The following is a 17,134-nucleotide window of genomic DNA, read 5'->3' as shown; positions in this document are numbered from 1 at the left end:
AGACTTGAACGGCTTCCTACCTGGGAGGACCCGAGTCGTCTCGTCCCTAAGCTTCATGTAGCCCGAGCAGGGGGAAGGGAGGTCCTTTTGCATTCGCCGCTCACATTCGGAGGTGGGAAATCGATCAGAAGGCCTCTTTCCCGGGGGAAACGTTCATCTCGTGCAGCTCTAAACTGTCAGTGGAAGTGGGGGGGAGGGGTCCGGAGCCAGACTGCGCAAGCGCATTGCCTCCCGGACCCGCGCGGGCGTCCATTGGGCCTCGGCCCGAGGCGTGTGCGCGTGCGCGGAGTCAGGGGCGGGGCCCGTGCGCGTCCCGGTTGCCTGGATACCACTGCGCTACAATAGCGGCGTGCGCTTCTGAGCTGGGTCTGGGCTGTCGCCAGAAGTGGCAGTTGGCCCTCATTTCCCGAGGAGCCCGAGGAGGCAGAGGTAGGAGCCCCCGCCAGCCGCCCGGGGCTCGCGAAGCCGGCCTCTTGGCCCGCCCCGAAACCCAGGACCCCGGCCCGGCCCCAGACCCCGGCCCCCAGTCCGGTCCCAAACCCCGACCCACGGCCTGACCCTAAATCCCAGCCCCCGGTCTGGCCCCAAACCCGAGGAAGGGCGTGCGGCCCCTGAGCCCCGCGGCCGTCGCGGCTCCCCCCGCCCGCCTCGGGCTCTAGAGGCTGGCCCACCGCCCTCCCCTCCAGCACACCTTGCTTCTTCCCAGCCTGGTCCCGGTCTGCGGGGAGCGATGCCGCTTCCCGATTCCACGTTCTGCGCGCAGCAGATCCACATTCCCCCAGAACTGCCGGACATCCTGAAGCAGTTCACCAAGGCCGCGATCCGCACCCAGCCCGCCGACGTGCTGCAGTGGTCCGCGGGGTAAGCGCCTCGGGGAGCCGGCCCGTCCACGTGCCCGGCCGTGCCTGGTGAATCTCCTTCCTGGAGCAGTGGGCCAACGCTCAGGACATTTAGTGTCCGCCAAAACTTTCACGTTAGCATTGGTGGTATCTACATCTAAGTGTCTATCCAGTAAGCATCATGGTTTATTGACCATGAGACCACAAATTAACAGCAAAATGCTCACTTATCTACAAAGTAATGACAACTCCATTGTTGGAGAGAGGTATTTATGCAGGTAGACTAAAACTTATAAAGCAATTGCATTAGGTAAAAGTTTCTGCGTTGTGTTATAAAATCAAATTATTACAGTCCCTTTATTTTATTTGTAAGATGATTTTTACACAGAGGAGTCTTATAGCTATGTTTCTTGGCCTCAGAGAATCCTCCCAGGGTTTTGTCCTGGTTGAGTTTATTGGAACCAGAACGACTGAGGTCGTACTGGGGTAATCATCTCAAGGCTGCTATAAGATTAAACTCTGCCCAGCCTAGTTCACAGCAAATGTGAGCCTTCACAGTTTCTTGCAGCAAACATTCTAACTGTTTCCAGGAACAGACATTCATAATTTTAAAGTTACAAGTCAACAGACCTTAGAACCATTAAAATAAACCTTTTTAATTTTACAGGAAAGCTTTTTGCCCTTTTTCAGTAAACAGACATAGACACTCAATTTTTATGATCACAAAAATCAGTATAAGTATAAATTTAACTTACCTTTTTTACTAACCAGCATGTCAGATTTCTCTGACCTTCTCTAAACTGTGTAACCAAAGTGAATTAGTTTCCTATGACTGCTATAACAAATAACCATCAAACTTGATGGCTTTAAACAACAGACATTTATTGTCTTATAGTTCTGGAGGCCAAAAGCCCAAAACCAATTTCACCAGGCTGGTCAAGATGTTGGCAGGGCTTTGTTCTCTCCGGAGGCTTTAGGGAGAATCCAGTCCGTTTCCTTGCCTTTTCTACCTTCTGGGGCTGCACTGTTTGTACTCTTAGGCTCATAGCCCCTTCCTCCATCTTTAAAGCCAGTAGTGTGAGATTTCCCTCTGCTTCCCTCTTCTAGGGACACTAGTGATTGCATTTAGGACGCATCCAGATAATCCAGAATAATTTTCCCATCTCAAAATCCTCACATCTGCAGAGTCCGTTACCCCGTAAAGTAAGATATACAGGTGCCAGGATTAGGACCTGGATATCTTTAGGGCACTTATTGAACCTACCACACAAGGCTGCTTGTTAGTCCAGCCGTTGGCCTTCCGACAAACACTTCTGTCAGTTGCTTCTGGAAGATTCTCCCAAAGTGCCTGCCAAAAACTGATGGCCTCTGGTTTTAACCATTATTCAAGCCTAAATAAAAGACAGTAAGACTCATAAGAGTTTATTTGCACTCTACAGAATACTCCAAGATTTAGTCATTTTTTTCTTGGAACATTAAATTATATGTGGTAACACTTTAGAGACAACTATTTTAAGCTGCACTTTAATTTAAAAGGCTTAATTGAGAACTTTCTGAATGTTCCATGCAACTAATTTTTCTCAAGAACGTTTTTGGAATTCAGGAGAAAAACCAAGCATTATCCGTTAAGTGGTGTGTGTGTAATGGGCTCGGATGTGTCCCAGCTCTCACAGAACAGGATCTGTTAGGGAGGGATGTTGTTCAGAAGAGAGTGAATTGGCCTCTGGAAGATTTCGTAGGCAGAGCTTGGGGTTAAGACAAGGCGAGGGTATTCCAGGAAGAAGACACAACACAACAAAGGGGCAGTGACAGGAAGAAGAAAAACTAAGAACAAAGCAGAAAACCAGGGTGCATATGGAGGTGACTGCTCTGGAAGACTCAAGGAGGCGCTCAGGGTAGGGTTCTTTTCAAATGAGGTTTTCAGGCGGCAAAGGTGAGTCAGCCTGTCTACTCTGCTGTGATGCGACAGCTTGTCGGCTGTGCCTTATGTCCTCGAGCACTTGTGCATCACGCAGCATGACGGAGGCAAGAATTGGTTGAGTGCTAGGCTGCTTTCACTCCCCTGTACCTGCAGGGAGCTAGCAGAGTATAACACAAGGTGGTCTTGCCACTAACGCAGGCTTTCTCAGCCTTGACCCTATTGACACTTTGGAAAGAACAATTCTTTTTTTTTTTTTGTGAGGAGGACCAGCGCTGAGCTAACATCTGCCAATTCCCCCCTCCGTTTGTTTTTTTTGCTGAGGAAGACTGGCCCTGGGCTAACATCCATGCCCATCTTCCTCTACTTTATATGGGACATCGCCACAGCATGGCTCAACAAGCGGTGTGTCCGTGCGCGCCCGGGGTCCGAACTGGCGAACCCCGGGCCACTGCAGCGGAGCGCGCACACTTAACCGCTTGCACCACCTGGCCAGCCCCTGGAAGGAACAATTCTTTGGGGGATGTGTCAGAGCAGAGGGTGGGGAGAAGGTAGGGGTGTCCTGGGCACTGTAGGATCCTTAGTAGCATCCTGGCCTGTGCCCACTGGATGCCAGTGGCACCATCCACCCCCTGTTGTGACAACCAAAAATGTCTCCAGAAATTGCCAGTGCCTTCTTGGCGAGGGGGCAGGACCAAAACTGCCCCCTGTTGAGAACCACTGACCTAGAGGCTGTATCGACCTTGGTGATGGGCTTGATCCGTTGTGACGAATAAATAAAGTCCATGAAATAGATGAAAACCCAATTAGAACCAATATGGCAAAACAGAGCACCATCCTTCAGCCTGGCTCTTTGGATCTTCAGGTCCACCTCTGTCCAACTCATGCTGCCTTCGGTCTGACTTTCCCTCACACCAGTGAGTTAACAAAATATGACTGCAGTTGTCCTAAAAGCCTGAAAACAAAGTTGAATTTGAGGAGTGGAGAGAGAAAAAGGGGATAAGATATAAAATTTCTTTTAGCCTATCAAATAGCTATTTATCTACGTTTTGTTACATATTCAGAGATGATTCTAATTACTCATATCTTTTGAATTCTCACCCATGCCCTGGTGGGTGATTTTGTGTACATTTTCCTGGATATGTCATTTCTTTTCCTGGTGTTAGTCATTAGAGCAGCAAATGATGTGACTTCAGCAGCCGGTCACCTCTGACACGAGGTGCCCGAGGGGAGTGAGTTTTGCAGAAGACCCTGCATCGCTCCCCACCCTCTCCTGACTTGTTGCGCCAAACTGTTCCCATGCCCCGCCTTGTCCCCAAGGTAAGCAGCAATATCCGTGTCCCAGAAAGGAACAATCAAGGGAAAAAATACTAAAAAAATACTAGGCAAGAACAGTGAGAGGTCGGGGAGGGGTGGCATCTGACTTAGCCCGGCGAGTAGAGCCCTCCGTTCCCAGTGGAGCAAAGGGGTGACTTCCCTGGCCCGGGTGCCGTAGAGTTGGATAGGCAGAGATGGTTAAGTCGAGCCCCTGCAGGAGCAGCAAGGCCAAGAAACGGTGAAACCAAGCCCCAAGTGTCAAAGTGGAATGGCTGGACCATGACGTTGCACTTGGACCACTGCAGGGCCCGGAATTTTCCACCTCCTCTGGCAGCATTTCAGGGCCACTCATGGCGTCAGCTTGATAAGAATAGCAGGAGTTTCGGGAGCCCTTGCTGAGCGCCGTACTAAACCCTCTACGGGTATCTCGCTCAGTGCTCCCGGGAGCCCTAAGACCGGGACTGTCATTATCCCCGCTTTGCAGACAGAGAAACAGACGCACAGAAAGGGTTAATCAGGGAGCTAAGTGGAGGAGCCAGGGTTCTGAAGCCCGCCCTCCGATGCGATGCCCGGAGCTCTCTTCCCTAATCACTGTCGTGTTGGGTCGTTTGAGCAACCTCATTAATTAAGGTGCTTTTTGTGTAGGACGAGCCTTCAGAGATGTCTGTTGTTGTTAGGTATTTTTCAGCCTTGTCAAGAGGAGATCCACTTCCTGTAAAAGACAGACTCGAAACGCCCTTGGCCACTCAGAAAACAGACACGGGCCTGACTCAAGGACTCCTGAAGGTTCTGCACAAGCAGGTATAGGAGAGTCTGTGTTATCAGTCAGCTTAACTTGAGACCAAGCATGGCCTGACGCATGACAGAACCACTGCCACCATCCTTGCAAGTCCGCTTTCCCTGAGATAAACCTTCCAGCTTCACTCAAAGAAGGAATCATTGTATTCCGGGGCCTTTCTCCGGTTTAAAGAACCCAAAATAGCTATTCATGATTAGATTGTAGAAAATGCAGTATAATTTCTTTTAAATACGGTACCAAACTAAGATGCTAGATGCTGCTGGACTAAAAAAGTCTGAAAATAGGAAATGCTAGAAATGGGAGTTGCAAGTCTCTTCTTGAAATACATGTTTATAAAAATTGTGTTTATAAAAACATACTAAAGTGATGATCTGCTACTTTCTTAATCTGAAGGACGGCTGCCCCCGGGTGTCTGGTTCCAACCCTGCAGAGAGCCTGAGCTTTGGTGTTCATAATGATTGGGTCGTATTGCTAAAAATGACATCAATGGTGTAACCTTGATTTTTAAAGTGACTTGTTCCCGTTATACATTTTGAAGTACTGTGCTTCTGTGCAGGATACATTGACTTCTGAGAAGAAGATTTTTCCATGGCTCTCTATCTTAAGGGAAAATGAATAACCGTTGAAAGGGGTAGTTTGGGAAAAGACACACTAAAATTGCTCAAAGCTTTTTCACGCAGAATACTATTAGCAGATAGCAGAAGTTATCAGTTTTCGTTTGTTTACAATAGTAGAAGGAATACATTTATTTTCAGTTTTAAGATTTCTCCCATTTAACTGTTAACATGTTAGGGGGTTGGATTTGAAATATTTTAATTTTATTTATTGAAGTTTATTTTTTATTGTGAAGTATTTCAGACAGACAGTAGAGAACCATATCTGCAATATCTGTAGGCCCGTTTTATTAAGTCGTAACATAGTGCTGTAATTGCTTCACAGTCTTTTTTTTTAAGAAATAAATTATCAATATCTAGCTCACTGCCCCCTCCCTGCCCTGTCCACTCACCCACTGTGCACATTCCCACCCTCCCTCCGCAGGGCCAACCGCGTCATGAAGTCAAAGTTCACCTTTCCCTGAGTGGGGTTGAGTACTTGGAGTATGTTTAAGTATTCACAAGCATTATACTATCTCTCAGATTTTTTAAACTTATATAAATTGTGTCATACTGTGTTTTCTAAACAGTGTAGCCACAAGGAATATGTGGAATTGGCAGATCTCGAGCAGAAATGGAAAAACTTGTGCCTGCCAGTAGAAAAATTCAGAGCTCTCTTGCAATTGGATCCTTGTGAAAACAAAATCGAGTGGATCAAATTTTTAGCGCTGGGATGTAGCATGCTTGGTGGGGTAGGTACCTATAAATAGCATCTTCATAATTCTGTGTAACTGCAGGCCTGGCTTAAGAATGCCTTAAGTGTTTCAGTACCTGAAGGAAACACTTTCATTACTTTAGTAACTTTGTCTTAGAAAAGTGATTTTTTTCAGATGCCTATTGTGTTTTCAGGCTTATAGTTATTTTAATTTACAGAAGTTACAGACTTATGAATACCTCAGTTTAAAAGATGTTAACAATAGATAAAATATATAGATACTGTTAAAATGTATTTAGGTTTTAGAAGAGAATGCATCCATGACTTTTTATTCAACTACACATAATTCGTTACGCTGATAATATCTGTTTTTCTCATCCGTGGAAAGAGGCATAAAATTATCTTATACTTTAGTTAAAATCTATTATTAGTAACTAACAGATACAGTGCAACTTTGCTTAAAGTACAATGCAAACGACTTAGGGATGGAGACACAGACACCCCTCGAATTCACGAGGTGCGCGTGTTTGTGAACCGGAGGTCGGGTAGCGGTGCTGGGGCTGGGGGACATGGGCAGAAATTCCTTTGGAAGTTCAGGATCTCTCTCTCCAGCTCTGTTGCTCTGTGAGACACGGGGCTGAGTAGAGGGAGCGTTGCACTTGAAGCTTGTGAAGAGAGCGGGTGAGAAGAGAGAACAGGCTCCCTTGACTGCAGAGATGAGCATTTGTTTATCTTCTCCCCTCATTCTTTGGACACCAAAGTACATAACTGGATAATTCATGACCCTTGCCCCATGGTGCACACTCATCTTCAGCCAATGCGTGAGCCTCTTTAATTTTTAAAAATTACTTCGTGTAATAAACCCCCATGAACTATGACCCCGTGTGATCACTGACAGTAACCTGCAACTACCTGTCTTCTCTTCCGCCGTCCGCCTGCCTCCCCCGCCGGAAGCGTCAGCTGTCCTGAATCCCGTGCTTCCCTTTTATCACGTGTATTCTCCAAGAAATACATTATTTAATTTTAGTTGGTTTTAACTTTATGAAAAGATAATTATGTTGTTAGTAATCATCTGGAAGTTTTCTCATTCCCAATTAGATTTCTGTATTTATTCATTTGTGTCACCACATACCGCTCTAGTTCATTCGTTTTCTCTGCTGTGTAATATCCACTGTGCAATGTACTGGGTCTGTTAGTAGCCCCAGTGAGAAACTCTGGAACCCCAGTAAAGTTAGGTGTTAGACTGGTCATTGCATAATGAGCACGTTTGTTGTGTAACTGCCCCAAGGCAGTGTTTCTGGTCAGCCATAGAGAGGGCGGTCAGCCTTGGGCTGATCGTGCCGAGGGCTGGACCCTGGCAGACCAAGGAGCCTCCGTAGCAGACACATGCTCAGATGTCACCAGGGGAGTGTCTCAGTGGGGTGTGGAATCGGGAAGGACAAAGACAAATTTAATTATTGGAGAAAATTTTATGTTGCTTTATTCATCCAGAACTCTGTGAAAGCAAGATTTTAATTGTATAAAATTGATGCCTAATATTTGAATTAATGTTTATGGTTTGTGCCTCTAAACTTCATTGTGAAATTTGTTGTGAAACTTAGATTTTAATGATAATGAGAAAGTAGAATTTTTCATATTTTTGGGATCCATCTTTGTAATTTGTGCTCCTTCATCATGAAAATTAGGCTCTAGGTTTGGAACTGGGCAGAGTCTGCATTGGCAGATGGACTCTCCTGCGTGTGTGGCCTGGGACTCTAGATGGAGACATTTTGTTAAAGATAGCGCTTCACCCTCGTAAACTGAGTACTGGGGACGGGACGTGAAATACAGCACACGTGTTTCTCTTTTCGTCCTATAATATGGTACTTCTCCCCGTCGGCCAATGTGGGACCTGCCCTGTCCCCTAACTAAGCCACCTTTGCAGTTGTGTTGCCGTTGGCCCTGACTCTCTCCCGGCGCCAGTGGCCCCCTTCCTGTGGTGGGAAGCCACGGCCGTCCTCCGCTCTGGTCCTGCTGGACTTGGGGATGAGCTTTTCCTCCCCCGCCCAGTCCGGTTCACAGCCTGGGGTGCCTGCCCGGCCCTGGCCTCCCCCACCCCACAAATGCAGAACCGGAGTTCAAACAGTGCCCCCCGTCTGCCCTCGGTCTGCGGGTCAGGGAGGCCCTGGGGGAGCCCTGCCTTGTTGACGCCACTGTGTGCCCGTGATGGCCACAGGTGCACAGGTTAGCTTGACAGTGCACGAAGAACGCGACGCAGTGACCTCCAGGAGAAGATTCTTGGTGTAGTTTGTAGTAGATAATCTTAGCATTTCTCTTCATGCTGAAAAAAAAAACCCCAAACCAAAAACCTTTGAAAAGGAGGAAACAGGAGAAGTGAGATGATGCGGAGTACTTGGTAGTGGGTTACTGCCTGTTCCCTTTCGTCCACGTGGGTTTCTGTAGAATTGGCATCTGGTTGCTCTGCGTCGGCACCAGAGACCATTCCTGCCACTGCGTCCACGGCGCTTGCATGGCTTGTGGTGGATGCCTTCTCCGCGCTCTTCAGTTTCTCTTCAGCATCACTACAGTCAAGTGGATAGAGTTTAAGGTCTCTACAAAGACTATAACCTCTGCGTAAATTTCTGAGTCACATGTATCATTCATTCACTCATTCATTCCGCACATGTGTGTCAGCACTGCTTTGTGCTGGGCCCTGTTCTGAGTGCTGAGGGTTCTGGAGTGAACAGGAGAGGCAGACGCCCCTCCGCCCTCAGAGCTGACCTTGTATTGTATCCCTGAAGCACTGAGTGCTGCTCCAGCTGTCACGTTGGAAGCCGCAGATGGGGTTAAGGGGTGCAGTGGGCTGCCCCAGGCGGGCGGGTGTGAGCACGTTAGTGATTCTCTCCTGTTCCCCGAGGCCTCCGTGTGCTTGCCTGGCGAAATGATCACATTTCATGTTGTGACTTTTATCTGTACATTTCTGCAGCGCCATCAATAGTCCCAAGCATTAAAGCAGTGGATCACAATTTTCATTTTGCTTTTTTTTTTTTTTTGTAAGGAAGATTAGCCCTGAGCTAACATCTGTTGCCAGTCCTCATCTTTTTCCTGAGGAAGATTGACCCTGGGCTAACATTCGTGCTCATCTTCCTCTACTTTATATGCGGGACGCCTGCCACAGCATGGCTTGATAAGGGGTGTGTAGGTCCATGTCCAGGATCTGAACCCATGAACCCCGGGCTGCCAAAGCAGAGGATGTGAACTTAACCACTATGCCACCGGGCCAGCCCCTCGTTTTGCTTTTTAAGTATGGGGATCTTTTTTTTTAACATAGAAATTGTGAACCATGTCCCCCATCCCCCCACACACTGACTGAGAAAGTCCATCACAAGCAACCCGACTCTAATTGGGCTTTGAAAAGTGTTTGAACTTTGTTAATCACAAGAGCATCTCTCTGTGTTTACAACTGCAAATATACATGTGTGTGATGTAATTTTCCATCCGAACATATTGCTTAGGACAATGGGCACCGTTTCTAGGGTTCTTGCCGTGGGCAGTAATGTTTGGAGCCCTTGCTATGCTCTTTAACCCTCCAACAACCCTCTGAGGAAGATCCTTTCTCCAGTCCTGGGATGGTGAACTTCGAGATGGAAGTGACTCAGGTTGCACGTGGTCCAGAGGGATTCGAACTTAGTCCACGGGCTCCAGAGCTGCTGCTACCAATGCTTGGACCCAGGATGTAGGGACCCCTCCTGGTGACGCTGTAGCCCAAGGAGTGTGCTGCCCACAGGTTGAGACCACTGTGTGAGAGCCTGAAATCTCCTGTCTCAGAGAATAACAACTCCTAAGGATTATCATTAATATCATTTTATATCCTAAAGTGACTTACACCCTAAAGGACTTTCAGTGTCGGCCTCCTCACAACAGTTACTTTGGAGTTCTTAGCGCATCATCCATGCACAATTGTGCTTCCGCGTGTTGGATTTGGTGTCTCTGACCCATTGGGGCACCTGTTGGCCCAAAGTGGCGGCCCCCGGCCAGGAGTGGAGGCGGCATCCTTCCACTTTCCATTCACGTTTCCCCAGCTAGGCCTCGAAAGCCCTTTCTGAAATGCCCAGGAAGATTCTTTTTAACCCCCGTGACCAGTGAAAAGATACAGCCACCTACCGTGAGTGTGAGCCTCAGGCTGCAGACGTGTTCAGGAACTGCCTCCCACAAGGAAGGGGCTGCTCTCGGGCCCCTGGGCTCACCTCCCCCAGCACCAGGTACCCCACTGCTGGAGGAGAGGGGAGGTGGGATGTGCTCACCCCCCACGCCTTCCCCCTGGTTGTCACAGCTCACATCTGATCCGCACGAGTCAGTGGATGCTGGACGTGGTGGCCCCTCCATTCCTTTCCCAGACAATGACAGGGCAGCGTGGGGCTGAAGGGATGGGCTTCACTCTAGGACTGGGTCCCACCTGCCTGGAGAGTGTGGTCTCCCACCCCTCTGCCACAAGGCCCAGAACCATGTGAGGATAAGAAAATAAAAAGACAAGGATCACAGGCTTCTAGTAAATGAGATTTTGGGGTTAGTACCACTGCTTGACCTCGGGTCTCCCTCCTGAGCAAGGTCAGGCCACACCTCAGGGAGCGAGACCCACTCTGTTCTTATTCTATTTAAAGGGGTCAGTCAAGATCGTGTTCTTTTTATTTCCCTGCTAGCAAAAAGAGACACTTTGGGAGCTGTGAGGTGGCTCTGTGTTGTCACGAGAGCAGCTAAAATTCTCAAAGTGAAAAACTCCACAGAAGCGGCACGACGCAGATGCTCAGGAAGCAGTAGGCGCCTCCGTGCGTGTTTTCCACGTGTCTCCATGTTAACTTCAGATGACAGCTCGGGTGTAAATGCGGCTAAAACAAAGTGTAGCTTGTTGTCCCCGCTCCCAGGACATCTTATGTACCTGACAATAAATTGGCAACAGGCACATTAGGAGGGGGGCCGCCTGCCATGGAGGGGGTTCTTCTGGCTGGTGAGCAAGCAGCCTTACTACCTACAACCCTTTGCAATTGAGAAATCTGTTTATAAGAAACAGAACTCTCAGTACAAAACCAGGCAAGTTGCTTTATGAATCCTTTTGGATATAAAAATTTCTGCAAATCTTATTGTCATGAATGTTAACACCGATAATGTCATCATGCCTTTGCAGAAGGCAGTGATACTAGAATGTTTTGATGTATTTTTTCCTTAAATACCTCTTCCTCGGAAGCTTTTGAACATGACATTACTGGATCTCGTCTGCCTGCTCCTCGCCAGCTGCCCCCTCCTCTACCTCATCTTACGGAGGCGCCGCGCTTCCGCACTCAGTGATGACTTCCTTCCACGTGTGTCGGATCCAAAAGCAAAATTTGGCACAACAACATGTCTTTGAAAAGTTTCAAGCAAGGAGCATGTATTGTAAAACACACAACTTTATTTTCCCCAAGCCCTCTCTCAAGGACAGTCTGACTTGTGCTGTGTCCTTAGAGAAATGCTGCTGCTCTGCAGAATGAATACAGTCGATTTTCCTCATTAGAGCATCATTCTGCCCCGAGAGGTAGACTAACATCAGAAGTGTGCTATACGCCCCCGGCATTCCACACGCTAGGGCTGTCAGTCCCAGGTTGCATGGGAAGTGGCTTTCCAGACGCCCCCAAGACCCATCTGACGGTGATGGGGGGATCTGTTCTGTTCAGCCCTTCACCTCCTCCAGCCAAATGCCTGGAATCCCAGAACGTGGCGACATGTCTGCCCCTGTCATTCACTCCCTGAGCCAGCCCAGTGGCTGTTAGCAGTGGTGGAATGTGGTGGTCTGGGGACATGTTCAGGAGGCCGACTGCCTGCATTCCAGGCCCAGCTGGCTTACCTTGGGCAAGTTACTTAGCCTCTCTGGGCCCCACTGTCCTCGGGTCACACGGTTGCTGTGAGGAGTAAAGGAGATGCCGAGTCAAGCTCTCAGACGGTGCCTGACCCATGGCAAGTGCTGGTGATCAGTGGTGTTCTGTGCAAGAACCCCATTTCAGTCCTGCTGCATTTCCCCTCCCCCTGCCGGAAGCACAAGGTGATTTTTCTCTGGTATTTACTGTGAGAACCTGGTCGAGCTCCTGGGGCTTTGAAGAAGCAAGCCATGACGTTGTAAGGGGCCTGCAGAGAGGGCCACATGTCCAGGAACTGCAGGCCACCTTTAGGAGCCTAGGGTGGCCTCCAGCCAATGGCCAGCAAGAAGCTCGGCCCCTCGGTCCTACAGCCAACAACGTAAGTGAGGTCGGAAGTGGATCCATCACCAGTCAAGCTTCCAGATGAGAACTGAACCCTGGCCAGCACCTGGACTGGAGCCTCGAGGAGGACTGGCTAAGCTGTGCCCAGACTCCTGACCCACAGACGCCGGGAGATGATATTGTGGGGTTTTTTTTTTTTAAAAAGACCTGGCTCCAGCCCTTCGCACGTCGTTAAGGACGTCAGATTTGTTTCCCCACAGTTGCTGTCCAGTCAAGCAGGTCCCTGCCCCTGCAGCTTTCCTCTGGGAACGATCCTCGGTACCCATCCCACCGGTGTTTTCTTGCTCTTTCCTCCTTCTAAGTGCAGCCCAGATTTACCCCGCAGGAACTTCCCAGGAGGATTCTCGTCTGTTTTCGGAGGCTTGCTGCAAATATCAATTCCATGTTGTCGGCACTTTGTGCTCCCTGGAGGGGGCAGCCTGCTAAATGGTGACAGCCTGCTCTCTGCAGGGAGTAGGGGGCCCCCTTATTTGCAGTGCTTGCCCATGAATGTGGTGTAAACACTCCCACCACAGCTGAGTTCAAGCTACCAGTGTGAGATCAACCATCTCACAGAAGTCCTGGAAATTTCACAGTCGGCTCGCAGGAGCCTCTCGCACTACACTGCTGCACGCGCTCCTGTGTGTGCAAGCTTTGGCCCCTTCTACTCCTCCAAGATGCTGCTGTGAAGTCACCAGGGAGCAGACAAAATCCAGTATTAGAACCAGCCCTCGTCTTTGTGGGCCTTCCCGGTGTGATTGACGTAGGCGATGGCTCCTCTCACCCTGAATGCGTTTCCTCACGCCCTCGTGTCCTGAAAGGGAGGTTGGGTGTGCTCTGGAAGCCTATGCCATGTGGGGGTGGGAAGGCTTCCCTGAGGATGGGCGTTCAGGCTGAAAGTCAAGGATGTCGGCCAGGGTGGGGTGGGGGTGACTGACCCAGGCAGAGGGGGCGAGCATGAGGGAGATGCAGTGTGCAGGGCAGAAGGGCATGGTGTGCTCCGGAGCTGAGACAGGGCCCAGAGCCCGACGGGCAGGCGGGCGTCAGCAGGGCCCATGGGGCCACCACCCTGCCAGCCCCCACCCTCTACAAGTGGTCCTTCTGGAGGACAGTTTGTGCCACCCCTGGGTATGTCGTGGGGCTGAAGGGACTGGAGGTTCTGCATTTGCTTGGAAAGTCCATCTTTAATGGGAGTGATGCTTCCTCTGTCCTTGCAAGTCATTCCCATTTTAATATAAAACCTCGGAATTAAAACTTTTTCAGGCCAATTGCATCCTGATCAAACTTTTCCTTTTTTTTTTCTTTCTGTATGGCAATTATAAATTCACCTAGTTCTTAATTTAGATGAAGAACATACTTTTTGAAGAATTTCTGAAAGATACACTTGAGTGTTTATTCTGCTGGTATCTTTGCTTTCGATTTTAGCAAATCCAAGTAGTAATTGTTTCCCGCCCTGGTCTGTGGTGTTTCTAGTCCTTAAACACTGCGATGAAGCACCTGTGTGAGATCCTGACCGCGGACCCCGAGGGCGGGCCTGCTCGCATCCCGTATGAGACGTTCTCCTACGTCTATCGGTACCTGTCCAGACTGGACTCGGATATCCCCGAGGCGGACACGGAGTCCTATCTTGCCACTCTAAAGGAAAACGTGTAAGTCTCGGCACTCCCAAATTCAGGTGCAGTGACCATTAGAGAACTTCTTTCTCTCCCTTTTCTCTTTTCTCAGAAGCTTTGTTGCAGCGAATCCCGCCTCTGATGGAGGGGAAGCTGCACCCATTGTGCTGGGCTGTGCTAAGTGGTGCTGAGGAGAGCTGACCCGCGGGAGGCGGCTTTCCCTCACTGTGGCTCAGGGCAGTGCGGGATTTGAGTCTACTCCTCTTCAGACTCAGAGGGAGGAGGTTTATCCTGTCTTTAAAAAAAGTTTATCCAGAATTTATCTTGATTCTTAAGTATAGTATGTCAAATGGTTTAAAATCGTAGCATGCTAAAAAAAGGTAGAATTTATTTCTCAACAGTGAAACACAGACATGGGTTCCTGCAGGAGGAAGGCGGGACTTCACGCCTTGGTTCCTAAACATTTGTTGGGTGCTGGCTGTGGGCCCCCATATCTGCTTCCTGGGGGGACACGAAGGAGAGCAGCCCTGGGGGGCCGGTGGGGCGGCGGTGGCAACCCTGGGCTGTGGCTCCACAGAGGAGGGACCTGCAGCCCAGACCCCTGGACGAGGCTCGAGCCTCCTCTGAGGGTGGTGCCTGTGCTGCCCCCGGGGTCAAGCTGAGGAAGCCCGGTGATGAGAGGGAAGGGGGGTCTAGGTGAGGCGGGAACGAGCCCGGCTCCCCAGCCTCCAGCCCCACGAGAGACTGGGCTCCTGAGGCCTTCCAGCACCTCCCAGGCCACAGCCCCTAAAGTGCCCACGTGAACAGTTGTCCCCGGGCTTCCAGCACCTCCCAGGCCACAGCCCCTAAAGTGCCCACGTGAACAGTTGTCCCCGGGCTTCCAGCACCTCCCAGGCCACAGCCCCTAAAGTGCCCACGTGAACAGTTGTCCCCGGGCCCCACATCTTTCATCTTGAGCTGTTTGCCCACAACACACGTTTACGGAGCGCCCGCTGTGTGTCGGGCAGGGTCCAGGGCCGGGATGCGGTCTGTGGGTCGGATCGCACCCTGGCCCCGTGGAGCTGTGAGCACAGAGAGCTCACTGCAGACATGCAGATACTGAGACAGCAGGCGGGGTGAGGGCCATGAGGACAAGGAGCCAGGGACACGGGAGAGTCAGGGAGTCTGAGAGGGAGGCTGGTCCAGGAGGACACACCCCTGCTCGCCTGGCCCTTGAGAAGGCCCGTAGACTGTTGTCAATGCCGAAGTTTCATTGACAAGACAGTTCTTTGAGTTTTACTGGACCAGCTTTTTAAATAGAAGGATACTTTTGTTACACTAGTGACTAAAATTTGAGTTGTCAATAAAGAAAAATCTATAAATACAGTACCGATTTTTTCACCTAGAAATAAGTGCCCATTTTTGTACAAGAAAATAGAATGCTTTATTTATTTTTTATTTTTTTGTGAGGAAGATCGGCCGTGAGCTAACATCTGCCAATCCTCCTCTTTTTGCTGAGGAAGACGGCCCTGGGCTAACATCCATGCTCATCTTCCTCCGCTTTATATGGGACGCTGCCACAGCATGGCTTGACAAGTGGTGCGTTGGTGCCCGCCTGGGATCCGAACCGGCAAACCCTGGGCCGCTGCAGCAGAGCGCGAGCACTTAACTGCTTGTGCCACCGGGCCGGCCTCAGAATGCTTAATTTTTTGAGGTAAGATTTAGTGATTAGAGATCATACATAATCAATTTTTTTTGGTAAAACTTTTAAATTATATTGTTTCATAAAAATGTTATTGTGTGCTGTGAGAAATTACTAATAAGTGTCTTTGTTTTTCCAATTTAGAGACTCTAGAAAGAGTGGCATGATAGCACTTTCAGATTTCTTTGTTCTGAAGAGGAAAATCTAGAAAACCTCGAAAAGAAAACTCAGAAGACATAGGCCATTAATTCAGAGAAGAACCTATTTTAATGCCAAAACAGTGATTTTTAAAACCTTGGCACCAAATACAACTTGTTATTAACCACATCCATATGTAGTGTGCGTTTTTCTCATAGTGGAAATTTAGGGGGACCAGTGCGTCACGGGAGCCTATTGAATGACTGCTCTGTACCCTGTTCTTGTAAAAACCTTAAATGTAAACCGTTCATAGCAGTAAAATGATCTATTTGAGTAAAACAATCTATTTAGATGCTACAGAGTAGGGAGGGGGGTGGGCAGTTTAAAACAGGCTGTTCTTTTTCTTCATTCGAAGCTCTGGACCAGCAGGAATGAGGATGCTCTTTGCTCCCACACCTAAGACTCCCGAGGAAGAAAGTGTTCCGCTGAACCTGGATCTTTTCTGTGGGAGGTGGGCCTGGGCACTTTTGCTAGCTGGGAGAGCGTCTATGGCCGGGAGGCAAGCCAGGCAAGCAGTATGGTCCCCTGAACGAAGGAAGCACCCAAGATCCTCTATTTTCTTTCTTTATATAAAGTCTTCAAAACGACAGTGCTAATTTATACATCTTACCTTATCTTTCTGAGCACTTGGGAATGGTTTGGCTTGTTGGTTCTCTGCAGATTGGCCACCGTGCTAATAAAACGTTTTCGGTGCTCAAAGACTTGTGAAAACCCAGAGTTATGAGAAATACTTGGCTATTATCTAAAAAAGTGTTCCATTGTGTGCACTGAGATGTGTAAAGTGTATTTTTCATCTAGACACCAAACTACCTTATCTGAGATGGTCATTTGCCTGGACTTTTGGTCACCCTCCCCGTGAATAGACAATGAAGAGATTATTCATAAAATTACAAGTAACTTGTCAGAGTTGGGGTTGTAAAAGCTTTTACAATTTTTAAGTTGCTTTTAACTCTATCAAGACTTGACTTCCCCAAAGAATTTAAATATTTTTCCCCTTAACTATAATGCCTCAATACCTGAGAAAGAAGGAAAGAAACCTTAGATTTTGCATAAGTGCAATTGGAAGTCATGTCGCGTGAGTAGCTGGGCTGGGGTGGGGGTGGGGGATGTGCTGCAGAGAAAAGGGGCGCACAGAAGACCCCACACAGGCTACCCTCCACTCGCCACAGCCCCGAGGAAAGGCAGGTAAAGAGTTTGTGTTCTTTTAAGCCAG

At 48.9% G+C, this 17,134-nt stretch overlaps 1 protein-coding gene across 1 annotated transcript; it reads left to right on the top strand.

Moving 5' to 3' along the window:
- The first annotated feature begins 305 nt into the window (after positions 1-305).
- On the top strand, positions 306-16,250 carry ROPN1L (rhophilin associated tail protein 1 like). The gene is made up of 6 exons (XM_058564349.1): positions 306-429; positions 707-861; positions 4,752-4,875; positions 6,057-6,218; positions 13,903-14,078; positions 15,868-16,250. Exons 2-6 carry the CDS (start codon positions 731-733, stop codon positions 15,929-15,931), a joined length of 657 nt encoding a protein of 218 aa, XP_058420332.1. The 5' UTR covers positions 306-429; positions 707-730; the 3' UTR covers positions 15,932-16,250.
- Positions 16,251-17,134: the final 884 nt, after the last annotated feature.

The sequence above is a fragment of the Diceros bicornis genome, chromosome 20 (assembly GCF_020826845.1).
Source record: "Diceros bicornis minor isolate mBicDic1 chromosome 20, mDicBic1.mat.cur, whole genome shotgun sequence".
NCBI classification, from domain to species: Eukaryota; Metazoa; Chordata; class Mammalia; order Perissodactyla; family Rhinocerotidae; genus Diceros; species Diceros bicornis.
The sequence above is the reverse complement of the archived record's forward strand: the minus strand, read 5'-3'. Positions and strand labels throughout refer to the sequence as shown.